Raw genomic sequence first — 27,505 nt, 5'->3', positions numbered from 1 at the left:
ATTGCCCACGGGTATCTTAAAACAATTGACACGAAATTTCAATACTTTGTTCACAGAACACATGGGAGCCACATGAAAACTGGGGTTGCTGTAGTCAGTTTTTGCGTTCTGCGCGCAACAGGAAGAACATGTTTACGACTTGAATGGATGGTTCAAATGGCTCTGAGCACTATGGGACTCAACTGCTGAGGTCATTAGTCCCCTAGAACTTAGAACTAGTTAAACCTAACTAACCTAAGGACATCACAAACATCCATGCCCGAGGCAGGATTCGAACCTGCGACCGTAGCGGTCTTGCGGTTCCAGACTGCAGCGCCTTTAACCGCATGGCCACTTCGGCCGGCCACTTGAATGGAAGTTGGCGCTGTGAAAACCAGAAACACAAACGGAAGAGCCAACCTAGATATCATTTAACAATAATATGCAACAGATTGCTGTTAGTAAGCTGGAAGTACCTCCAATTCAGAGTCACCATTTGACTAAATAGTCGCCCTAGCCGTCAGTTTGGCTTACGAAAATTCCACCAACGACGGTCTGGAGATACGCCGACAATGGCTATTAGACACCCGAAGGAATAGCGGCTACTGTGGCCTTCTGCTTGGTAATATCAGTCTCGGTAAGCCTGATGTATTCGGAACTGACTGAAGACGATTTTTTGGATGATTAGGTACGACAGGCGATCAGCGGCGTCTCTACTAATCTATAATCGACACAAACGAGGAAGTTCGCGGAAGTCATGACAGCATACAACATATATGGTGACTAGCAAACCAATCAAGGAGAACTTCGTGTGCATGATCCTACATGATCCCCGCATTAGCTTGCAAGGTTACATACACGTCGCGATTCGAATCGCTGGTGCTCATCATCAGGTCTCGAAGATATTCAGGGTGAAAACTATTTAAACCGTCAAACTCTTGTAGATTGCACGGGATACCAAAACAAAATAATTACCTGTGAGCATTTTTTAATCAGGTAGAGAATGTAATCGGTCTCAGTAATCGTGCAATTGGATATGATATGGGGACGAATCAGACATATGTAAGAAAAGTCCTTCACCAGCAGTTGTTAAATCCACTACAAATCAGTACACGTGGCTCCGGCTTGATGGGTCCATGGCGCATTTCAGTCATGCTCTGCGTCGTTTCTTGAACCGACAGGTCCAGAAAAGGGGATTGGCAATGGTGATCCTGTAAAATGGCCTAATCTTTTTCCTGATTTGATCCCTCTGGACTTGTTTGCGTGATGAGAGACGTGTAACTTTGTTTACAAAAGCCCTGTTGAATCAGAAGAGGATCTGTTAGCCCGGGTAGCAGCATCAGCAGTAGGTATTAAGGACACTAGTTAGACAGAACATGACCCAAAGGGGTAACATCTGTTAACAATTCAATGGAGGAATTTTTGAACCTCTAGCGTAACTGAAGTAGTTGTGTTAATGTTGTTGCCTCCTGTTAGTAAAAAACTGAAACTTTTTTTGTGTAAAAAACTGAAACTTGTTTGTACAACTTTTTGTCCTAACAGGAGAGCGCAATTTAAAAATTGTTTTCATTATCCAATGCAACATCCCAGATTTTATTGGATTAATAGATTTTCGTTCAGAGAAAATTCCTACTACAGGTTTAAAAAATCCTCACACGAAAATATTACAGTAGAGAACAATATTTGTTTCGGTATCCGCGATCACCTCCACACACCCTGTATGAACGTTGGAATTTCGCCAATATTCCCCGTCTATATAGGACTGAAAGTCATACAAAAAACATTTTTTGCCAGTAACAAATGCTGATATTTGAGTATGTTGCGGTGGTGCAGGGTGACAGTTACACAACTATATGAAATAAAATCGTCATAACTTCTGAATGGTTTGCGTTAGGACGTTCAAACTGCACGGTTGGCCTCAGTGCATGATGGAAATTAATATACACTGTGTGCGTTGGTTTAGCGATGAAGTCCAATTTCAATTGGATGGGCTCGTCAGTAAGCAAAATTGGGGCATTTGGGGACTGAGAATCCGCATTACGCGATCGAAAAGCCTCTTCACGCTCAACGGGTGACTGTGTGGTGTGCAATGTCCTGTCAAGGAATAATGGGTGCGATACTCCTTGATGGCATGGTGACTACCGAACAGTATGTGAAGGTTTGGAAGATGATTTCATCCCCATTATCCAAAGTGACCCTGTCTTGATAAGATTTGGTTCAAGCAAGATGGAGCTCGACCCCATCGAAGCAAGAGAGAGTTTGCTGTCCTGGAGGAGCACTTTGGGGAGCGCTTTCTGGCTCTGGGTATACCAGAGGCCACTGCATGAGCTTCGATTGGCCGCCATATTTACCGGATCTGAACACATGCGACTCCTTTTTGTGGGCCATATTAAAGATGAGGTGTACAGCAATAGCCGACCGCTGTGACCGAGCGGTTCTAGGCGCTTCAGTTCGGAACCGCGCTGCTGCTACGGTCGCAGGTTCGAATCCTGCCTCGGGCATATGTTTGTGATTTCTTTAGGTTAGTTAGGTTTAAGTAGTTCTAAGCCTAGGGAACTGATGACCTGAGATGTTAAGTCCCATAGCGCTTAGAGTTATTTCAATTTGTACAACAATAACCCCAAAGCCATTGCTGAGCTGAAAAAAGCCATTCAGGAGGTCATCGACAGTATTGATGTTCCAACACTTCAGCAGGCCATGCGGAATTTCGCTATTCGTCTGCGCCACATCATCGCCAATGATGGCTGGCATATCGAGCACGTCATAACACAATTCCGAATATCTGTACTGACGTTTACTTGTGGAATAATGTGTGTGCACGCAATAGTTTTTAACTAATTTACGTTTTTTTTCATGTAGTTCAATAACTGTCACCCTGTAAATACGTCGTACAGTTTGCTTCTTCTCTTCCTAACATCGCGAAGTCACCAAAGCACGCCCAAGACATGGTTCATGCGCTCCGTGTCTTGTAAAGGGACAGCGCCTACTTATCATCGCCGATTTCGTCCAGATTTATAGAGTATGCAGGGAAGCTCCAGATGGCCAAGCGTTACAAAAAGTAGCATTTTTTGGTGCTAGTCGGCTGAGGCATGAGCCATTTACGTTAACGTAGTTACCAGGCAGCGTTTGGTGCTGTGTAAAGAGTACAGAACGGTAATCCGAGGGTCGTTGGCTCGAGTCCCTTTACGGGATTCTTTTCATTTTCAATTTTTAAGTTACTTGCACTGCAAATAAATAGAAGTAATGCTCACTGTATTGTATTTATTAATACTTCGTTAATATTTACATAAAGCGCATGAAAAGGAAAGGCAAAGGAAACTTTGGTACTGCAAATGAATCTCCAGGAAGAGATTGTTTTCGTTAACTACAAGTCGTTTCTGAAAGTATTTGTATGGAGTGTAGCCATGTATGGAAGTGAAACATGGACGATAACCAGTTTGGACAAGAAGAGAATAGAAGCTTTCGAAATGTGGTGCTACAGAAGAATCCTGAAGATAAGGTGGGTAGATCACGTAACTAATGAGGAGGTATTGAATAGGATTGGGGAGAAGAGACGTTTGTGGCACAACTTGACTAGAAGAAGGGATCGGTTGGTAGGACATGTTTTGAGGCATCAAGGGATCACAAATTTAGCATTGGAGGGCAGCGTGGAGGGTAAAAATCGTAGAGGGAGACCAAGAGATCAATACACTAAGCAGATTCAGAAGGATGTAGGTTGCAGTAGGTACTGGGAGATGAAGAAGCTTGCTCAGGATAGAGTAGCATGGAGAGCTGCATCAAACCAGTCTCAGGACTGAAGACCACAACAACAACAACAACAACTACAATCCCTCCTCGGAAAGTTATCTGCAGAGTCTCGTGGTCATTGTAAGTGCAATCCTCCGCTGCAAATTTATTTGTAATCCCTAATTTTCCTTTGCCTTTCTTTTTCGTGCCTTTGTGAAAATATTAACGAAATATTAATAAATACAATAAAATGAGCATTATTTCGGTTTATTTCCAATGTAAGGAACGTAAAAACTGAAAATAAAAATAAAGTTTTCATAAAGGAAATCCACCCCACGACCCTCGGGTTACCGTTCTATACTCCTCCCAATGATGCAGTCGCTGTTTGGAAGCTGCGCTAACATAAATAGCTCTCGTCTCATCTGACTCGCACCAAACTGCAATTACGTTTAAAAGCTTTGCCATCTGAAGGTCCCACTTCAGTCAATTTCATTTCTGGCCATGTCCTACATATACCATACATTTGGGTGAAGGCGGTGATGACAAGTAGGCGCGGCTCCTTTGTTAGTGGCACGCCGCACTCTTCTACTCAACGTAATTACGCTACTGTCGGGTAAAAAGCGATAATCATATTTCTGCAATGCTACAGTAGAGAACAGCTTTAATTCGTTAGGTGAGGTGAAAATGTCACGTACCCACAGAAAATCCAAGATCCGACCACCGGAGGTGAAACGTAGCCCTAAGAACCTCCTTTTCCTGTCCAACAGGCTCTTGAAAAACTTGCCAAAGAAATAAGTTTACAGTTAACAGTCCCAAAGTGGGAAATCTTTTTACTCGGAAATGACACGGTTTATGCTCATTTTAGTAAAATTTACCAGTACCTGTTTTTCGACCAGCGCCCCTTTCAGACAGTACAAAACTTTCGCCGAATAATAAGTAACACCAGCTTGAACTAAATCATCTATGAATCCATGAAAATCATAACTGACGATCAATTATTTTTTAGTCTATTAGCTTTCGGAAAGAGCCCATACAGCCATCTCAACACTTGAAATGTTGTATGACAGATTGCAATTTGTTTTGACAATTCAAAGTAGACATCAGCTTAAGTCGTACTCCGGTACGAAGTTACATTGGCTTTACAAAGGACACGATAACTGTTAGAAACAGTTGTTGCCGTAAAACAAAGCGTGCCTACACCAAAATGATGTAGTCATTTTACGAAACTCGAAACTACCCATAAAAATTGAACGTCCATGTCCGATGGACCTGCCTTTCACTCCATGAAGGACTTCGACCGACTCCCTGATTACGAAAGTTCAGAACAACTAAATGTTGTTCTGAACTTTCGTAATCAGCTTCTGAGCCAATCAACATTTTAACTGCAAAATGTTTGGCTTGTTTCTTGTGCATAGATACTATCATTGGTTCAGGCTCCTACACATTAATAACCAACCTCTACGCATTGAGCGTCTAGAAGAATCACCTGTAATCTATTTCGGTAAACTAGGGCAAGAAAAGTTTCTATCACATCACCATAAACCCACTGAATATACCATAAAGTGATAGCTTCAGCGAGCTCAACGCAGTACTTATGTTTTGGGAGACACTTCCCTAACCTTCCAGTATTACGGCGAAGAGAATTATCGCAGTACTCATGCAGTTTAGAATTTCTAAATACCTCAGTGGATGCATTGGCTCTTCGCAAAGACGATAATTGTCTCTCATCCTGTACTTAAAACACGTAGAAGCAGCATTACACGGAAATCCGGATTTTATGAACACCTTGTCCCTACAAACTTTGATATTTTACTCCATTACTGCACAGTTGGTCTCAGGCTATTGAAATGGGCGAGCTTACCGTGTTCAGTTGAACGCTAAGAAACAATTTCTTTGTTGAATCTTCCTTCAAAGAAGACATACAGTCAGTGAGCGATGAAATACCACTGCAACATATTGACTTGTCAGTACGTCTTACTGGCGGAAAATTACCTGTCTTTCATTTACATTTTAATGTGGGGGGGGGGGGGGGGGGAATAATACTGAGGTTCCAACGAGCATATTCGAAGCAAATAAGCAGCCTCAATACTGATTTCATCAGTAGAATTTTTTTCGATACAAATAGTAAGATTTTTGTATACCGTTATTGTCTTATGATGAATTCAAGTAGTTCGGAATGCATCCCGAATAAATAAACGTATATAATAACGCAGTAGTAAGACAAAGAGCAGAACACAGTGTAGGGGACAGTGGGGAAGGGTATTCTTAAGCATAGGGAAGCTAACACCCCTAGAAGAGACAATCTCGGTTCAAAACAGGCAAGGACATCCTATAAAACAGATGGATCCATAGCCATAGTTAAGGACGACACGATTATAAAAACAGATGTGGAGGGATACCTCGAAGTGTCAGCCTCTTCCTAGCTACCCTGGCCACACGTCGGAAACCTGTAAATGAGGAATTATCGGATCACTCGTAAAAATCGAGTAGAAAAGTGGACTAATCTTTTGATGACTGCCAAAGCGACGAAAAAGGTTAAGAATAAAAGACTGGGAAGATTTTAAAAATCTTAGTCTTGAAATCTTAAAGGAATAAATACTAAAGAAGAACAAAAAAGGAGTCCTATTGAAAAAAATGATGTAACTGTAATATCACAAACAAAGGAGAAACTGCAAGGCAGTAAGGAAGTTAATGGTTATATTATGATATACAGTTCTACTTAGAACTGGACAGGCATGTGCTGGAGTTGCAAAAGTACCCACAGAAAATGACTGCCACCATACACGATCATAAATAAAAGACTGATACATATCAAGTTAAAGACATTGAGAAAGATGGTGAACATAATTGGTGTATATGCACCAGAGGAGGGCAAAAGTAAGGAAACGCATGAAACCTACTATTGTGTACGGACGAAGGTTAACGGAATACCTGAAGCAGAATACTTAATAACTGCTGAGGATTTCAATGCAAGGACAAGAAAACCTATCATTAAAGGAGATATTTTAAGAGATTTTCTACCTTCAACCACTTAAGAATAGGGAACGCCTTTTATCCATATAAAGATACTCATAAATTTACATGGAGTGCTGGAGATGCTAGATCTGTAATAGAGTATATTATTACAAATGGCAACGTTACTCCATTAATTGAAGACACCAGAGTCTACAGAGGATATGATGTTAGTACTGACCATTTTCTGGTAATACCAAAACTAAGAATTCTATTGTACACCAATAAAAGCACTAACAAAAAACAGATACAACAAGAAATTTAAAGAATATCTTTGCTACAAGATCCAGACATTAGATGATCATAGGAAAAGTCTTAGATGAAATAGTAAAAAACATGTAAGGAAACAGAACATTAATGAAAAATGGAAAGAAATAGTACGAATAATACGAGTAACCACTGATGAAGCTTTAGACAAAAGGATGAAATAAGAAAAGTACTAGGTGACTTTCTGTCTGGAGAAAAGAACTAACAGACATTATAAAATGTAAGAAACAAGCCTACCTGAAATTCCTGCAACCAAGGAAACAAGAATATTATAGGAAGTATAAATGGTACACAGTAGTAGGCAGAAGACAGACAAGAAAAATAAAACTGTGAAGCTGGGAAAATTTTCTGAGTGAAGTACGAGGTGCGACAATAAAGTAATGAGACTGATTTTCTTTGCAGGATGTGGCAACCCTGCAGGGTTGCGTAGGCACAATACCTTTGACCTTGGTCTATAAGCTGCTTCTAGTCCAAGCAGCGCATCGATGCAACTGCTCAGTCGTGAGTTCTGCAGTAATAAGTTAACACGTGTTTGTGTTTCTCATCACAGAAATGGGACTGCATAATATTGTGCAATGGTATGGCATTTCGTTTTGCGTTAAACTGGGTGAAAACACGACAGCAGCTTATGGTAAGCTTCAGAAGGCTTTTGGAGAGGAGGTTATGTCAACTTGGCCAGGGTGTGTGAACTCGTACGATCTGATCGAAGATTATCCGTGGAAATGATTGCAGAAGAACTGAACATCAGTCGAGAAACGGTTCGTCTAATGATAACTGAAGATCTTGGTATGAGAAAGATTTGTGCAAAAATGGTGCCCAAAAATCTCACACCACAACAGCAAGAAAAATGTGGCAGCCGATCTCTTAGAGCAAACGGAAACCAATCCAGAATTGTTGAGCCGTGTTATCAATGGTGATACAAGTTGGTTTTTTCAGTACGATCCAGAGACAAACGCCAAAGTTCGCAATGGTGCTCAAAGGGATCACCCAGACCAAAAAAATCTCGCATGTCAAAGTCGAAAGCGAAGTGCATGCTTGTGTGCTTCTTTGATTCCAAGGGAATTTTTCATAAAGAGTGGGTGCCTCCTGGACGAACAGTTAACCAATATTACTACAAAGAAATTTAGAAAGACGTCCTAAAAGAGTTCTTGGTGTCCATGCCAACATTGTTGATAATTGGTTTCTGCAACACGATAATGCGCCATCCCATATTGCTCTGTCAGTACAGCAATTTTTAACCTCAAAACAAATTTCAGTACTACCACAGCCATCTTATTCACCAGATATCGCTTCGTGCGACTTTTTTCTATTTCCAAGAGTCAAAACGGCGTTCAAGGAACACCATTTTCAAACAACTCAAGATGTCCAAAAAGCTGTGACGAGGGTTTTGGAGGATATTACAGACGATGAGTTCCAGAAATGTTACCATAAATGTCAGAAGCGCTGGAAAAAGTGTGTGCAATCAGAAGGGAACTACTCTGAAGGAGACAACACTAAACTCGACTAAAACGGTAAGCAAAAATTTTTTTTGACATCAGTCTCATTACTTTTGTCGCACCTCGTAGAGCAGGATTTACAAGGGCAACAAACTAAAGGCTATAAGATGCTGAAACAACTAAATAAAGATGAAAAAGACATTATTCCTATTAACCTCATTTCAGAAAATGAGTGACTGGATTGCTTCTAGTGTTTATGGGCAGGTGATTAAGAAAATGTGAAAACTGCAGTTAGTGACAAGCATGTTTGTGGTATATCAGTGGAAGTACTAAGGGTTTCGTTAAAGACGTCGAAAAACAGAAAATCCCAAGGGAAAACAATGTGAAATTATTTAAATATGTTTTGGAATCATTATCCTCAAAGCCATTGAATACTGTAGATAATTGTTGGAAACAAAGTAACATTCCACGTGATTAACAAATGGAAGCTTTTATCCCATTATTTAAAAAAGGAGACCGTAGGATGTGTGACAGTTGAAGAGGTAATAGTATTTTGATCTCTGGATACGAGAAATGTGCGAAAGTAATAACAAATAGGCTAAAGATACTTTCTGAAACACTTCTTACAGGAGAACAAAATTGGAAGATCCTGCTTAGAGAGTTTTTTCTCATTCTGCCAAATTATTGAAAAACACAGAGAATACAACCATCCCAAATATGTAGCCTTTATCCACTATGGAAAAGCCTTTGATAAAGCTAACAGAGTTAAATTATGTGAAATTTTGGAGAAGAACGGTGTACCTCAGCGTCTAATGAGTGGAAGTCGAAGCGTGCACGTACAAAACGACATCAAAGTGCAAGAAGGTAATCCGCTTTCGGAGTACCGCAACTAAAGGAGTGAGTTCTTCCTTGTCAAAGTAGTACATAATTACCAGCGCAGTAATAATGTTATAAATACACTTCTATTTGTAGATTATCAAGTAGCCTCAGTGGACTCTGAAGACAAATTTCAGAGAGCTATTTGGTCCTTGCGCAAGGCAGTAAATGCTTATAATATAACAATGTCTAAGAGATAAAACTAAGGTAATGACATTCCATAGCGAGAAGCTTTAAAAAGGGCAAAAATAATAATTACAATGAACTGCTTGAACAAGAAAGTACTTTCAGGTGTCTCGGACATGAGCTCTCTATATCACATACAATGATCAAGAATTCAATTTAAAAAAATTTCAACTAATAATAAGTACTATATACCACACTCTTCTCAAAAAAAGATTATGACAGAGTCAGTACTAAACTGTAGGGTTGCGTAGTTTCTGGTTCACCCTGTAACACTAATAGGTCTAATGTATGAATCAGAGATTTGGACTCGTACCGCTAGTTAGTGGAGGAAGAATGAAGCAGCAGAAATGAGACTCCTAAGACCACTAGCTGGTTAGAAACACTGGGTGTCAAAAGCAGACTTCATAAAATACAGGAATACAGAAAAAAATGTGAAAAACCCATTCAAAGGACATCAGGTGAAAGAGTACCTAAATTAGTGTTCTGACAGACTCCTCAAGGGAGAAGAAAAGTTGGGCGTTCTAAAAGGAGATGGAAGGATAAGCTGCAGTCTACTTGACATTGGAACATGAAAGGGTGCCCAAACCAGAACTGTATATGATAATAACACAGTAACATTGTGGTTGATTACGGAAATTAAATTAAAACATGTTGTATAACACAGTCGCGGAATACCAATATTGCCAATATAGCATCGATTTTTCCCATTGATTTAGTAAATGAAAATCATACAGAGTTGTCCTTTGCGGTGAAGAGGACGGTCATGAACTCTAGTGAGACGAAGTAATATTAATAATCCAGATGTAAAAGTACAATTCCCTCGGTGTCCGGTGTTACACGTGCACAGCTGACCGGCAAATAAACTTTACTTTGAATGCTGAAAATTACTGATGTCTCGAAATAATAACGTTATTAGAACTCTTGTCGTAGTTCATTATCGGACTGCCTCATCTCTTGAGATTTTGGACAAATAGAGCACAATCAATTTATCTGCGACGCTGTACTGTCGTATTTTTCAATACTCTAGATGATGGATTTTAATTAAGTACTCATTTAAATACCCTGAAAAAGGTCAAAACTTACTCCTCATCTGAGGAGGAAGTTGTGGCTTGGTAGATTGTCTCACATGCAGGCTACCAGTATGACTTAACAATATGCAGAATGATTAAAACGTGTTAATTCATTATATTGCAGCACTGGACACTTACCCAACTCAGCAGATGTGACGCCAGTCATGATAGGAACTTGGACGAATTGGCCATCGATGAGCCTCTGGATTGCTGACTCAGAGATGAAGGCACCCTCCAAGTCTGGCTCGGTGTGAGGATACCATAGAGTGTACGAAAACAACTGTTTTTCCTGAAAACAGAGACAGCAGCAACGATAGTACATTGTGGTCAGTTACATAGAACCAAACAAGGTCTGTATATTGGCTATACAATAAACTGAAATGTTGCTGTGTTGTATATCATACTGATAATTTGGCAGTATATTTCAACACAACGATCATTAACGTTCTGAAATTAAAAAAAATACTCATCTGCATTTAGAGCAATCAACTGACTGATCTGCGTTATTTCCGTTACACTAGTAATTGCTGCAGAAGAGTATTGTTAAAATTTGCGTCTAGCTCCTTTATAGATAACTTCACATATTACTGCCCTGTTATTTACGGCTGTTCCCTGCGGAGGTTCGAGTCCTCCCTCGGGCATGGGTGTGTGTCATTGTCCTTCGGATAATTTCGGTTAAGTAGTGTGTAAGCTTAGGGACTGATGACTTTAGCAGTTAAGTCCCATAAGATTTCACACATTCATTGTTATTTAAAAACGAATACTCCTCTGGCACTCAGGAACTGGAAGATACAAATGTGCGCAAGTCCTCTACACTAACAGAACGATACCAAACATAATTATATTACATATAATATTTGTACTATGAGCATTATGTTATATGCCATGCCATTTCTTCGGGGTTAAGAAGTTGGAAGGCTTAGATGTGCATAAGATGTTTATGCTGAATTGAACTACGAAGGCAAGGTGATAAGTTCTCGGCATAACAATGAAAGCGTGTGCCTTTTTTTTTGTTTGAAAATGCCCTTATCTTTCGAAGTCGTCTGATTTACGGCTAATGTGCATCGATTAACGGTTCTTCAATTAGTGTTTTCCATTCCTGCAGTGAGATTGTGGGAGGTCTGCAAAACACCCATCTTTGACTGGCAGTGCCTCTTTATTGTACTCGGAATGTTTTCCACCCGCAGATTTCTTTGGATAAGGTATCAGAACAACGTCAGAGGGTACCAAGTGTCGGACAGGGAGGGTTTTACAAGGAATCTGTACTGCACATTTCTTGGTTTTGTCATTAGTTATGCTCATTTAAGTGAGGCGCATTGATCTGATGAGTTATGTTTTTTATTTTGCAATTATTTCCTCTTCTCACGTATTTTTTCATATAATTTGTCCAAATGACTTGCGTAGTGTTTCCCAGTTATTGTTTTACACTTTATAAAGTAATTAATGATAAAAATTTGTTTTGCATACCAGAAAACTCCGAGTTTTTCTGATGCAACGACACCAGCTCACCCACCGCTGTAATTGTTATTTTGTTTTTGGTTATCGTGGGAAGACTCTCGTTTCAGCCATACCAATTAAGCACGACAAAAAAGCCATCATATTTTTAAAATTGTCAAAACAAAAACATTTATGAAAAATTAGTTATCTCTCATACTTTTCGTCAGCAGTCAACAAAACGATATCTATATTGCCCTAAGCTATGGATAATCCTTTTTCCTTGTAAAATGTGCACCATTCTTCTTTCTGTCCAAGATATGGTTTCAACGATTTCATACAATTTTTGTCGTTGATAATCAAATATCACATTGTATACATACTCGATGTTTACAACCGTTGTTGGAGTTTTCAGACGTACCATCCGCGAATATTTTTAGAGAGAAACATAGCCGCGTCTGAACCAAGTTCCTAGTTTCAAAAATGATTAACAGAACAATAAAAAATTGTTTCACTGAGATCCATTTTGTTCATTTGAACGAAGGGTACACAGCAAAAATACTTCAAAAAGACAAGTTAATTATTACGCTAACGTTCTTATCTGTTCCCTTATGCTTTTGCTCAGAATATAGCATCATTTAAAATACCACTGACTTTTGTGTCAGGGTGATAATGTTTCTCACATTGACACATTATGTCAACTATGCTACAAGCAGAAGGCGGAAGGAGTATAAGAGCGCCTGTACATAGAAGATGAACTTGAAAGAAATGTAATAGAAGTGGAAGAGGATACAGATGGAGATGAGATGGGAGACCGTGTAATGCGAGAAGAATTTGACAGAGCACTGAAAGACGTAAGTGGATACAAGGCCTCTGGAGTAATCGACATTCCGCCAGAACTACCTATAGCCAGGCATCACAGAAATATTCCATCTGGTGTGCAAGATGTATGAGGCAGATAAATTTCCCTAGATTTCAACAACAATTCTATACTTCCAATTCCAAAAAAATCGGTGCTGACAAGTGTGAATATTACCGAACTATCAGTCTAATAAATCGTGATTAAAAATACTAACATAAATTCTTTGCATAAGAATGGAAAAACTGGTTGAAGACGTACTCAGGGAGGATCGGTTTGGATTCTGCAGAAATGTAGGTACACGCGAGGCAGTACTAACCCTACGGCTTTTCTTAGGAAATAGTTAAAGGAAAGACAAACCTACGTTTATAGCACATGTAGACTTAGAGAAAGCTTTTGACAGTGTTCACTGGAATACTGTCTTTGAAATTCTGAAGATAGCCGAGGTAAAATATAGGCAGCGCAAGGGTATTTATAACTTGTACAGAAACCAGAGAGCAGTTATAAGAGACGAGGGGCATGATAGGGAAGCAGTGGTTGAGAAGCGAGTGAGACAGGTTTGTAGTCTATTCCCAATGTTATTCAACGTGTACATTGAGCAAACAGCAAAGGTAACCACAGAAAAATTTGGAGTAGAAATTAAAGGTTCAAAGAGAAGAAATAAAAGCGATAAGGTATGTAGATGACGTGGTAATTCTGTCAGAGAAAGTAAAGAGGCTTGGAAATGCAGTTGAACGGAATGGACAGTGTCTTGAAAGGAAGATGTAAGATGAACATCTACAAAAGCAAAACAAGGTTAATGAAATGTAGTCGAATTAAATCAGGTGAAGCTGAGGGAATTAGATTAGGAAACGAGACACTTAAAGTAGTAGATGAGTTTTGCTATTTGGACAACAAAATAACTGACGGTGGTCGAGATAGGGAGGACACAAATTGTAGATTGGCAGTGGTAAGACAAGAGTTTCTGAAGAAGAAAAAATTGTTTACATTGGTTGTAGATTTGAGTGTTAGAAAGTCCTTTCTGAAGACATTTGTCTGAAGTGTAGCCATGTGTGGAAGTGAAACAGTCTAGACAAGAAGTGAATATATGCTTTCTGAAGGTATTTGTCTGGAGCGTAGCCATGTGTGGAAGTGAAACAGCGTAGAAAAGAAGAGAATATAGGCTTTAGAAACGTGATGCTGTGGAAAAATGTTGAAGTTACAATGGTAGATCACGTGAATAATGTGGACGTACTGAAGAGAATTGGGGTGACAGGAAATTTGTGCCACACCCTGACTAAAAGCAGGGGTTATTAGTTAGAACACTCTCCTAGACAACAAGGGATCGTCAATTTAGTATTAGGGGGAAGTGTGAGGTAAAAATCGTTGAGGGAGACCAAGAGACGAATACAGTAAAAAAAAAAATGGTTCAAATGGCTCTGAGCACTATGGGACTCAACTGCTGAGGTCATTAGTCCCCTAGAACTTAGAACTAGTTAAACCTAACTAACCTAAGGACATCACAAACATCCATGCCCGAGGCAGGATTCGAACCTGCGACCGTAGCGGTCTTGCGGTTCCAGACTGCAGCGCCTTTAACCGCACGGCCACTTCGGCCGGCTGACGAATACAGTAAACAGATTCAGAAGGGTGTAGGTTTAAATAGTTATTCGGAGATGAAGTGACTTGCACAGAATAGATTAGTGTGGAGAATGCATGAAACCACTCTTCGGACTGAACTACCAATGCAAATTCTATCATTAACATCGTATAACATGTTTTTATTGAACGATAGTGTTAATGGTTTAACCTGTTCTGTTCTTACTTGTCTTTATATTTGGTTTATGGATTAATAAATATTCGCGGCATTGCGATACTGTCAAGGAAACACGGAGATTGTGCTGACGTGTGGGTCTCCTTCCTTGGAGCTAAGACCTGCATGTGTTACTTCTCCCACCTGGATGTGGAAACTGGAGAGAAGTGGTTGCCAAAAGTCCAGTAGATCGTCCCTCATCATTATAGAGGTCAATGTAGAGATCAGTCTCAGATACTCGTCATGTGTGTCGACTTTACTCATATGTTTCTATGACATACTGTTTCTCCCAACTAGCACATGTGTCTTATAGTGCTGTAGTTCTTCTAGTGTTATCTCTCAGGAGGCTCCACTCTTGGTTTGTAATCAGAGAATAAAATGTTTCTTTCCTTTGGTTATCCAAATATGTTTTGGGATATGCAGACCATCTTCTGTGATTATAACGTTATTTCAGTGTCGAAACAGTCAATTTTTAAGTAAGGTTAAATATTACTTTGAAATGAACTGTTATGTTACGTAAGTACTCTTTTCTTGTTGTTACATAAATTAATACATTTCATTAAGGTCACAAATTTGTAAGGTGCCATTCTTCGACGGATTTTGTGCTTTAATAGTATAACTACAATAATAATCTTATTTTGTTTACATGAACAATGTCTCTGACATAGTTCTGCAAGAGAAACTTTTCTACAGAAATCTTATATTTTTCTTAAAATTAAGTGTGACATACAAAAGAGAACAAGCAGGTAGTAAGAAACGTTATCTGGTAAGTAAAACCAAGTACCAGAACCGGACGCATTTGGGAAACCATCACAGAAGCTAAACGTGGCAAGTACAATGTCTGGCTGATTCAGCAAGGATTTACAGGAAATTATATCAAAACAGATTAAAAACTTTTGTTAAACGAAATGTATGGTCTGTAAAACTAGATGGGTCAAAACTTAAATAATCCGTAATGGAAACTTTAGGAATATAAGGAATTAAGGCATAATTTTAAAATAACGATTAAAGATGTGAAAGAAAACTAGAGGCCACATTTTGCATTGGTTAATACAAAGGGAGTAGAAATAAGTGTAATATCAGTATGAATGATTATATTCAGAGAATTAAGGCATGAAACGTTGGAAATATTTGTAAAAGACCTTGGACAAAAACGAGCCTCCAAAGTTTTTAAAAATTCTACGACAATGGTTTTGTAAAAACAACTCAGGGGCATCCGGAGTCCTCTGGCCAGCTTAGGCCCAAAATCAAGACTTTCTTCGGCACAATCAATTATAACACACTCCTAAAGACATGAAAACTCTACAAATCAGGGAAACACTTAAACTTTTAGACACACAAGAGGCAAGGCAAAATTTCCAGATGCGAACAGCATGGATTTTGAAAATCACTGATTATTCAAACGTCAAACAGACTAAAGTATCCTTAAAAAACATATCCCATCTGAGGGTTACAACCGCATTTTCACATTTTTAGTTTCTTAATCGAAGTAAGGCCTGTGAAAAACAGATCAATGGCATTTTTCTTGAAATGTAATTAAGGCATGTGTACTGATCAACCAAGAAAACAAAACAAACCCGGAGAAATTAAATAGATCATGAGAAATCATAGAAAACACAGTCTTTAAATTTCCACAAAATCATGAGAAAATTCTAAATGGTGATTACAATACCTGCCTAGTGAAAGATACAAAAATGAGAAGAACAAATGGTGATTTCCCTGCACACAAATGGACTAAACAAACTGAGACTGGTAGATGCTGTAATTTCACTCTCAAAATCATGTCAACCCGTTTTAATCTCAAAATAAAAAAGAGACATGATGGTCATCCAACAAGAATATAGGTGAATTCCACATTATTCAAATCACAATGTCGTTTCCATATCACAAGGACATTTTACATATTCAACTTCGCAGGGGAAAAGATATTGACACAGACCATATCTAACTGAAGTGACACAGAATTTAAAGCCTAAGAAAAATTAGAAAAGGATGTCAGTAATTCGTAATCTGATGCTAGAAAGATCAACCACCACTGTCAGCAAGTGAACTCGATAAAATGCGAACTTAAAAGTGGGAAAAACTCAAACGCTCATAAAAACTGCTCAAAACGAAATTCCTTTACAAACGCAGGAAAAAGTTATTGGTGGAATGAAATAAGAAAATGCAAATGAAATATTCCCGGTAATTAGAAAAGAAACTTCAGAATTAGACAAACAATAAGACAATCAACTCCTTGAAATTGAAGATAATTATACGAGAACTTATCATAAAACCTTAGAAACAAAACTAAATGGGTACTAGCCCGAATATCTCTGCTTCAAGAACGAAAATGGACGGTTAGCACGTAACAACCAAGAAAAAAGTATAAAACCTTGCAAATATTAAAAAAAAAAATTAAAATGCCTTGAGCCCACTGAAAGATTTATACCAAAAATTCTCTGAAAACCAATCCAAAGAAGTTCTCTCACATTGTTGGTATATTTTCCCTTAGAGAATACATAAGGTATCACACCTGATCTGACATGACGAGCGAGCTGTCCACCTGCAGGTCAGTAGCATTGACAGAGCGCAGAAAGTCCACCAGCTGTTGTGAATCATTTGTCTCGAAGCCAAGGGCTCCTCCCAGTCTAAAGGCGTTCTGACGGGCCAGCTCCAGAGAAGGTAAGAGTGCAATGAAATTGCCACTCTGGATGATAATTCTTGAGAAAAGGCCTGCACAGATGTGACACACATCAAGGAAAACAAAGTGGTAATATGTTTTATTGCAGCCCCAAAATGAATTTTCAGTAATAATTTTCGTGATACACTATTCAATCAGCAAATAGTTATTACACATTTATGTATTCACTGCTTTAAATGCAGCTGATTATGGCCACTGGTATCTCTTAAACTCTAGTGGTGAAGTCTATTCTTTGAGTATGGCACCCAAATTGTATTTAGTCAGCAGGTCAGCTGGTGCAGTATTAAACTTCATAAGGTTTTGTTAGACAGTGATTTTGTACTAGAATTAACAAACCGAATAACTACAAACACAGCAAAGAAGAAAAGGAAAGTACACTGATTAAAAAAATACCGCAACACCAAAAAAAAATTAACGTAGAGTAACGAAGTTTCAGGAATACAATTCTCTACGCAACATATTTGAGTATTAACATTTGCAAGACCATAGGTTAATGTAGGCGTGAAATAAGCCTTTGGTAATGTGAAACGCTGGAACATTAATAACGTGTAATCACCAGAATGTTGAAAGCAAGCACGCAAACGTGCATGCATTGTATTGTACAGGTACCGTATGTCAGTTTGTGAGATGGAGCTCCATGCTTGTTGCGCTTGATCGGTCAATACAGGGACGGTTAAGGCAGTTTGTGGATGATGCTGGAGTTGCCATCCAACGATGTCCCATGCGTGCTCGATTGGAGACAGATCTGGTGATCGAGCAGTCGAAGGCAACATGTCGATACCCTGTAGAACATGTTGGGTTACAACAGCGATATTTAGGCGAGCGATATCTTGTTGGAAAACACTCGCTGAAATACTGTTCATGAATGGCAGCACAAGAGGTAGAACTAACAGACTGACGTACAGATTTGCAGTCAGGATGCGTGGGATAACTACGAGAGCGCTCTTGCTGTCATACGACATTGGAGCCCAGACCATAACTCCAAGTGTAGGTCCAGCGTGCCTTGCACTCAGACAAGTTGGTTGCAGGCTCTGAACTGGCTCCCTTCTAACCAACGCACTGCCATAACTGACGCTGAGGTAGAAAACACAAAAGACCTCCACCCTCGCCCTCGTATGAACTCTCGCTTAACACCATCGAAGTTGCAATTAGTGGTGGTTTGGCGTTAGTGGACCGCGTCTGAGTCGGATCTATCCTTGAAGTAACCGATTGGTAATAGTAAGTTGTGTGACTGTGGTGCCAACTGCTGCTGAAATTCCTGCTGCAGATTCATTACGATGCGCCAGAGCAATACGCCAAACACAATGGTCCTTCCTCTCGGTATTGTCACGTGGCCGTCTGGAGCCCGGACTTCTTGCGACCGTACATTCCCGTGACCATCGCTGCCAGCATTCATGTACATTGGCTACATTCCTGGCAAGTCTTTCTGCAATATCGCACAAGGAACATCCAGCTTCTCGTAGAACTATTACACGATCTCCCTCAAACTCAGTGAGATGTACATATTGGTGTCTTTTGTCGCCTTAAAGGCATTTTTGACTAACATCAGCTCACCACATTGAATCTCAAAGGTAACTAACGCTCACCACCGTTTCAGCGTGTACTTAAAGCAAACCTGATCTGCATCCCCATAGTAGCGCCACTAGTGTCATTCTTATGCGACTGGCCCGAAATTTGAATAGGCGTCATCTTTCAGATGTAGAAACACACCTACCAACTTTCAATTATGTCGCACAAATTCTTCTTGGTGTTGCGATTTTTTCCATCAGTGTATATCATGTGCAAAATAATAAATTCGCTAACAATTACAAGTCAATGTCTTGGATGACACGACAAGTAAGTTTACCTACAGAGAGAACTTCATTTATTATTAACATGAACAATACACTAAATAGTTAATAGAATAAAAGGTGAGGAAGCCAAGGTTCTTAGAAAGATGTTACAAGGAAATGTCTGAGAAAAGTAGCTATACACGGAAGAATAGAATTTTTTGAATAACCCGGTCTGGTTGCAGTAAAATGAACCTAGCCAGACGTAGAATGTGTAGCGCTGCGTAATAAATTAGACAAATTAAAAATATCGTAGAAAGCTTTTAAAAATGGATTAAATAAGAACAACAAAAATGCGCATTAGTGAAGTATATTAGGATACAGGTAAAAGAGAAACGATAAGAGATACAAATTTCACATTTTTGAGCATTTATGTAGATGTACTTACAGTTATGTATGAGCTGATCTCCAAGCAACTCAGGGAAAATTACTAACAATAAAATGCGTTGTAAGCGCTAGAAAAGGTCTAAAAATTTAATTAATAAAAGATGAGGAAGGAGCAGAAACAGAAATGCTCAGACTGATAGTTTAAAAATATGATTCCAAAGAATAAACCGAAAGAGAATAGAAATGATGTGGTCTGGAGACATGGTAGAAAGGCTCAAGAAAAGAAAATAGTATCTAAGAAAGAACTAAAAGATGGCGGTGGAAAGTGAGAAGTTTGGTGTGCACAGGGAGCGTTTCGGTGTGACCGCGATGGCGGTGGAAAGTGAGAAGTTTGGTGTGCACAGGGAGCGTTTCGGTGTGACGTGGTTTGTATCAAGTTCGGGTATATTTAGCTGCGAAGCTGACACTCTTGAAGCAAGCGGCTTATTTTTGACGCGATTGGTTCTATCAATTACACTAAAACTATAAAACAATGGATTGGTCAACATTTTTAAGAGTCAGTGGCAAACAGTGATCACCAACCTGTGGACAGTGGGGAGACGAGGTGGTAAGATACAGACCATCCACCGGCGCTCTGGCCCCACAGAGTGATGAGGTCAGGGTTGCCACCGAAGCTGGCGATGTTCTGCTTCGCCCAGGTGAGCGCCAGGTGCTGATCCTTGAGACCCGCATTTCCAGGGACGACCTCGTCACCTGTACTCAGAAAACCTGCGACAAAACCCATATTTGATACTAAGACCTCGTTGCAACCAGTGACACGGAACTGTAGTTTCTGTAATGTTTCCATGAGACATCCAGTATAATTCAAATTTTAGGAAGTCTTTTCTACAGGTATTTGCCTGGAGTGTAGCTTTTTATGCAAGTGAAATATTGATGATTAGCAGTTAGTACAAAATAGGAGTGTTTGCAACGTGGAACTATAGAAGAATGCTGAAGATTATATCGGATAACTAAGGGGACATGTTGAATCGAATTGACGAAAAAAGAAATTTGTGGCACAATTTGACCGAAAGAAGGAATTAATTGTTAGGACACATTCTGAGGTATCAAACAAAGATCTGTTTGGAAATGGAAGGAAGTGTGGAGGTAAAAATTGTAGAGGCGGACCAAGGCTTCAATAGACTGAACAGGTTCAAACAGATGTAGGCCGCGGCGCTGATGCAAAGATAAAGAGAGAGGATAGACAAGGAAGGAGAGTTGCATCAAAAGTCTTCGGACTGAAGTTTACTACAACGACAACATGCTATGTACCAGTTATTTACATTGCGTATCAACATTGTAAAGTTGTTTTTTATTGTTTAATTTTATGGCAAACCATGCTTTCATGTTGATTTGCTTCCTTTACTGGCAAATGACAAGTTATATGGTCTGGAGTAGAAAGTCTTAACGAGCACCGTTGGAAAAAACAATAGCAGCAAGTGATGCGCTAGTAGAGAACTTCGCCATGGGCAGCGGAAGTAGCCTCAGTTATTATTTCAACACGGTCAGCGACAGTGGCATGGAAATGGTGATAATCGCATGCTGGAGTTAAAGCTCTAAGAATGAACTGGATGGAACTTGATAGTTTACGTGAAGTGCATTGCGAATGGAGGCGGACTCACGTAATTCGATGATCTAGACTGAATTGAGTGCTAGCTGAATATCGTTACTGACAGCAACGCTATTGTTACAAAGTGTGAACTATGGAGTAAGCTAAGTCGTTGAGATTCATATTAGAGTATGTATGATAATCCCAGAGTCTTTATGTCAATCTAACTCGAATTCAGTCGTTAATCATTCTTTTTTTCCCTGAAATGGCAAAATTAACTGTTTTCTACTTTTTTTACAGTTAACTCACACTGGGCCGTCTTCCCATTCCAGCTACTGCTTTACTGGTAATTTACTACTTGTAAATTTCATGTTTAGTCGCCATTTCTACATCTACATATACATCCATACTACGCAAGCCACCTGGCGGTGTGTGGCGGAGGGTACCCTGAGTACCTCTATCGGTTCTCCCTTCTATTCCAGTCTCGTATTGTTCGTGGAAAGAAAGATTGTCGGTATGCCTTTGTGTGGGCTCTAATCTCTCTGATTTTATCCTCATGGTCTCTTCGCGAGATATACGTAGGAGGGAGCAATATACTGCTTGACTCCTCGGTGAAGGTACGTTCTCGAAACTTCAACAAAAGCCCGTACCGAGCTACTGAGCGTCTCTCCTGCAAAGTCTTCCACTGGAGTTTATCTATCATCTCCGTAACGCTTTCGCGATTACGGAATGATCCTGTAACGAAGCGCGCTGCTCTCCGTTGTATCTTCTCTGTCTCCTCTATCAACCCTATCTGGTAAGGATCCCACACCGCGCAGCAATATTCTAACAGAGGACGATCGAGTGTAGTGTAAGCTGTCTCTTTAGTGGACTTGTTGCATCTTCTAAATGTCCTGCCAATGAAACGCAACATTTGGCTCGCCTTCCCCACAATATTATCTATGTGGTCTTTCCAACTGAAGTTGTTCGTGATTTTGACACCAAGGTACTTAGTTGAATTGACAGCCTTGAGAATTGTACTATTTATCGAGTAATCGAATTCCAACGGATTTCTTTGTGTGAAACATTTAGTATTTCAGCCTTTAGTCTGTCATCCTCTGTTTCAGTGCCATTTTGGTCACAGAGTGTCTGGACATTTTGTTTTGATCCACCTACCGCTTTGACATAATACCAAAATTTCTTCGGATTTTCTGCCAAGTCAGTACATAGAACTTTACTTTCGAATTCATTGAACGCCTCTCACATAGCCCTCCTCACATTACAATTTGCTTCGCGTAATTTTGCAGTGCAGCAGTGAGGAGAGCCCTTTGCTGATGGCTGTGCTCATGCACATCAAATACCGCTTGCAAATGGCACAATAACCAAAACTGGACAATAGCAGAAAATAAATAATAAATACAGTTTATGGCGGCAGATGCCATTTCATAAATTTTGTACGACAGTCGACCTGCTGGAAGGAAAGTATTTATTTGTGTGTGCGCACTGATTTTATCAAGTTAGTGTCAAGTGTTTTACGATCCAACAGCTTCTCCTGATTGCTATTCTGATAATCGATAGATAATGAAAGATAATTATTAGAACCAACGGAATAATGTTCCTATCGGAGCACAAAAAAGTGAATATAGTCTTGTTTAAAAGACTCTGAATGAAAAGTGGGGTAGCACCTGCCTCAATCTATCTTCCTCAGCACCCTTCACAATATTCCCAAGAATTTTGGCAAGCTGACATATTCGTGCTCTTTTTAACGTGCGACTCACCTCTCACTTCCACGAACTCTTCTAATTTGTAACTCGCTCATATCCACAAGTCCATCACTGTAAGTCATTCACACCCATCCGCTTCCACTTCCCCATTCTCACCCACTCCTTCAGCCCATCTCACTGTCATTATCTCTTTGTGTCTCTCTATCATTGTCTCCTGTGTCACAGCCACAGTCTTCTTCGTTCTGTCCTACTACTTTCCCACTGCCAATATTTCTTTCTCTCTCAGCATCAAAAAGCGCGAATGTGATCGAATGCCAAAATGTTTGGGGAAACTTTTAAAGATGCTGAGGAAGATAGAATGAGGCAGCTTGTACCCCAGTTTTCTGTCAATCTCTGAAACAGGAGCATTTCGCTTTTTTGTGCTCTGACAAGAGCATTTTTCCGCTGGTTCCCTTCTTTTGCTTGCCAAAACATGTCACTCATATGAAAAGAACCTTTGGGGCTGTAAAAGTTTGATAATTTACTTATGTAAAACTGAAGTGACGCAAAACTAATTTTACAACTCTGAAGCGATTCCACGTACTTAAAAATTTTGCACATTCTTCAATACTGCACCATAGGTTCCCAGAAACTCTGATGATAATGAAGACACTTTATAGCATATTTTTCCGTGATTCGTCACTTTATGATCTACTTTTTCTCGTCACACAGAATTTTACGTCCTTATTTAACGTGTACGAGAAGTGTAACTTTGGACCTCTGTATCCCGGAAACGGATAACGATATCAAGAAAATTTTCAAGGTTCTTCGAATATATGGTAAAAATCGTAAAAATTGCAACCATTTTTTGTGCGTAACCGTTTGGGAAACCGTGTCTCGGTTTTGGTACGAAATACAGGGTAAAAACGCGTTTTTGAGAGTTTTAGAAGGAACCGCCCATGAACTAACAAAGATTATTGAAAATAGGATGTTATCCCTTCTAGATAAATGTCTAGTGAATGTAAATTTAAAATTTGAACAATTTTCTGTGATTATTTAGTATCCAGATTTCTCCTCATAGCGGATTTTTCGTGCGTATTTGTCGAGTCATGTAAGATAACTTCCTCAGCGTCTAGGAAACGTGTAAAGGTATCAAGAAAATTTTCCAGACTGTTCAAGAACGGTATCTGAGGAACCTATCGTAAAAGTGTCAGCCATTTGCTGTGCATATCCGTCAAAGAATCCGCAACAATGTTTAGGCACGAACAAATGGTAAAAAACACTTTATGGGTTTTATAAGGAACCACCCTTGAACTAATGGTGCCTCCTTAAGTCCCTTAAGGCCCATCGTATACCACATTAAATGCAAAAAGAACCAAACGATTTGCTCCATTTGCCTAAGCAAAAGGATGTGTGTAATATTCATACTTTGACCCTTTTCTAATACTATCCTTCTGTTGGGTTTGCAAATGGTCCCAAGCCCAAGGGTTATCCAAAACATTTAACCATACCTTTCTATCAACAATAGAACCTGAGATCTCAGCCCAGGAAGAATTCTGTTGTTATGTGCGGCGTTTTGGACCATCAGAATCAGTGATTTAAAATTAAAGAACAATTAGATATGTCACAAAATATTAACGTGTAGTTGAAGTCTGTTTTATTTAAACGATGGAAATAATAAAGTTAATTTCATACATTAATTACTGAATATAATTCGTCTCTGTAAGCCCCAACTACTGAAATGAATAAAACTAGCTGTCTTTTCTTATACTTCATTGTAATGTGAGATGGTCTTGTTGTGTACTGCACTTATACAGTACTTGGGTTTGCTTAGCGTGCGTTATTTCGACCTTTTTGGGCATTTCAGGTGCTGGATAGACCTTTAGTTTATATTGAATTAGTAGAGAGTTAAACAGTATCCGTGGTTTAAGGTCCCTGGTAAGTTTTATTGGAGAGTAACGCTGCTTGCATCGTCGTGGAAGCAGACAGTGCATCTTACAGCAACTTATTCTGTTTAATTTAGTGTATATTTGGGCTATCGACCGTTATTATCTGTCTAAATAAATCCTATTCAAATTCTAAGTTACATGATAAGTTTTAACACTTCTCTGTAGTAATTATGGAACTTCAGACTTTTTGTTAGCTTTTCATTTTATTTCGTCCATTAGTGGATAGTTTAAGGATGTACTTTATGTAGTTTTTCTATAACACGAATCCTGCTACAGTAAGATTACTCAGCAACGGTGCCTTGTTCCAAACGCTCTTAGGTGGAAGAATCATGCGGTCACATTGGTGGTACTGATCAGTAAGTTACAAGCACTACTTTTTTTATATTTCTTTTCCATACTTCCTTTGCTCTACGTGTTTCTCATTAGACATCAGCATGTTGCAAATTGTGATGGAGTACGGTTTAGTGAAATCAAAATTTATCAGCAGTGGCACTGATTTGTTTGCTTACAGCAAAACGTCGATGACTAAATGGAATGAAGCTTCTAGAACACTGACGTTGTTTTGGGAGGAAGTGAAATGGGTGTAAATCAAATACTTCGAATGACTAAACTATAAAATTAGTGTTTTGCAGATTTGCGTTCAGAGTTCGACACATTTTTTGGGAGGAAGCATGTTTCATGCATAGACAGTACTTTTATTTGTAGCTTGCAATTATTTAATTTCAGCTTCGTTAGTTATCATCCAAAACTAATCACCTATGCTGCTTAATAAGTTGACTCATTTTTATATCTGGACAAGATAAGGCCACTTACACCTAGAGCACTCACACTGACTTAATACTGTAAGCATTTTTAATAAAAGAAACAATAGTGCCCCATTTGGCATTAGGTAATTTGTTTCACCATACAGCCACATGGGATGCTGCACGGTCTTACTTGTATTTCGTATCTAACCTGAATGTAAAACATATCTGAACTTATCAAGCTGTGTGCATAAATGTTTTTGATTGTTAATGTTATTTATTAGAACTGTGTTGAAATTAGCTAACAGAAAAATGTAATTACGAATAAAGGACACAACTATGCAGAAGACGCATTTGTAAACTGAATAAGTGGCCTGTAACATAACTTTTGTCTCGACGACATTGGATATTTGAAGTATGATAGACCCATTATGATAAATATTACGCACGAATCATCAAAATCGGTTGTAGCTGGGTGCAAGGCGAGCATATTATTTTTCACATTGTTCGAACTGTAATTAATGAGAATTGGTATGTTAGAATTAAATGAGAAAGTGTTCTGACAAGTAATGATATGATGTCTTATCCTGTTCTGAGTGGTGCAGTAAGGGAAAAAATGGGTACATGTGGTGTGTCAGGAGGTCCACGAAGTAATCCCCTGTCGTGCACGATATATAGTACTGAACTGCTGAGTGATGTGCTTAACTGTGGCCTGCCTGTTATTTGGTACAGTCCTAGCTAGGCAACAGAAATCTCAGTCTTCCACTTCTTCTTCAGCTGATGGTCATTGCAGTTGATGCTGGTAGTCGTTTTACTGGAATCGGGACACTCATTGACAGTTGATACGATGGTCCATCAAGTACAGAGTGCTGGAACGTCTACACAGACGATGAGTACCCATGTTTTACCCCAGTGGTACAGTTGCAATGAAACCTAATGAGGCGTCATATCTTGAATAGATAGTAAAGAGACTAGGAAACAATTTCTCATTTCTCTATTGCCCACTCGAAATTCCTCTCATACTCTGAATACGTGTCTGTTTTTCGACAGTTAGTTCGAATACTGAAAAAGGGCAATACAGTATCTCCTCAAAAAAGCTAGAATGACTCATAACTGATACAAAAATAGTGTCTGGTGTGTGACTAAGGTGTCGGTTTAGTTTTACTATCTGGTGAGCTAGTGTTGTTCTTGCAGATGTGTCAGGGCACTTTTGTAAAGTTAGTTTCAGTGGAGCAAAACAGTATTTCTTATGAATGACATATCAGGACGCACCCCTCTGGCATTGTACATTTTCGTTAATAAATCAAAGGACTTGGTTGTAAGCCCCCAGACAAACTCTCACCGAAATCCTGCGACGTAGCACCCTTCTGGTCAGGATGTATTCACTGATTTCGTTGGGAAGGGTGTGATAAAACCGTTGTTCTCTTTCCTTGCGCAAGCCATCCATAACTGTTGTAACTGGTGCTTGGATACGGGCACTGGGACAGAGTTTACGTCTGAGTTGACCCTTCACATATTCTATCGTGGATAGAACACAAAAGAACGTCATCTTGCCAACAGCTCATAGCGACACGTGCCATGTGTGGACGTGCACTGTCCTGTTGAAAATGGCACCACAATACCATTGCGTGAGATGTAGTACACAAAGACCCAGAATGTCCGTGAAATATCGTGACCTGAAGCCATGCCTGACGGCTCCCCATACCACGACACAGCAGCAACAACGCTTTGCCTCTACAGCGCTTCGCCTCTCCGTGCCGCCGCCAATCTCGTCGATGATCCTCATCTGGGGTACTGAAGAATCACGATTCATCGCGAAGGCAATGCAACACCATTTAGTAGCAGTCCATGCTCCCAGCCCACAGCACCAGTCGAAACGTTTGCCATTGTGGAGCTAACGGTAGCCTAGGCGAGGGACGGTAATGCCCTAGTCCGGCTCTGCTAATCTCCGTCCAGGGCTGCAGATTTGTTTGTTCTTAGATGGCAGACACAGATGCAAGGTGGTCTGATGTGACCGAATGGAACTTCGACGACAAGTATGCCTGCCCTTACCATTTCCGTATAGTC

At 39.6% G+C, this 27,505-nt stretch overlaps 1 protein-coding gene across 1 annotated transcript in view; it reads right to left on the bottom strand.

The window, feature by feature from the left end:
* The window catches only part of LOC126251802 (venom carboxylesterase-6-like), a 131,903-nt gene that overhangs the window by 54,464 nt on the left and 49,934 nt on the right, over positions 1-27,505 (bottom strand). The window contains exons 4-6 of the mRNA XM_049952440.1: positions 20,059-20,244; positions 17,153-17,352; positions 10,691-10,841 (exon numbers count right to left, since the gene is read on the bottom strand). Coding sequence (XP_049808397.1) covers positions 10,691-10,841; positions 17,153-17,352; positions 20,059-20,244 — 537 coding nt within the window. The remainder of the gene's footprint in view (positions 1-10,690; positions 10,842-17,152; positions 17,353-20,058; positions 20,245-27,505) is intronic.

This window comes from Schistocerca nitens, chromosome 4 (genome assembly GCF_023898315.1).
Source record: "Schistocerca nitens isolate TAMUIC-IGC-003100 chromosome 4, iqSchNite1.1, whole genome shotgun sequence".
In the NCBI taxonomy this organism is placed as follows: Eukaryota; Metazoa; Arthropoda; class Insecta; order Orthoptera; family Acrididae; genus Schistocerca; species Schistocerca nitens.
Note: the sequence above shows the minus strand (reverse complement) of the source record. Positions and strands in the feature narration are given on the sequence as shown.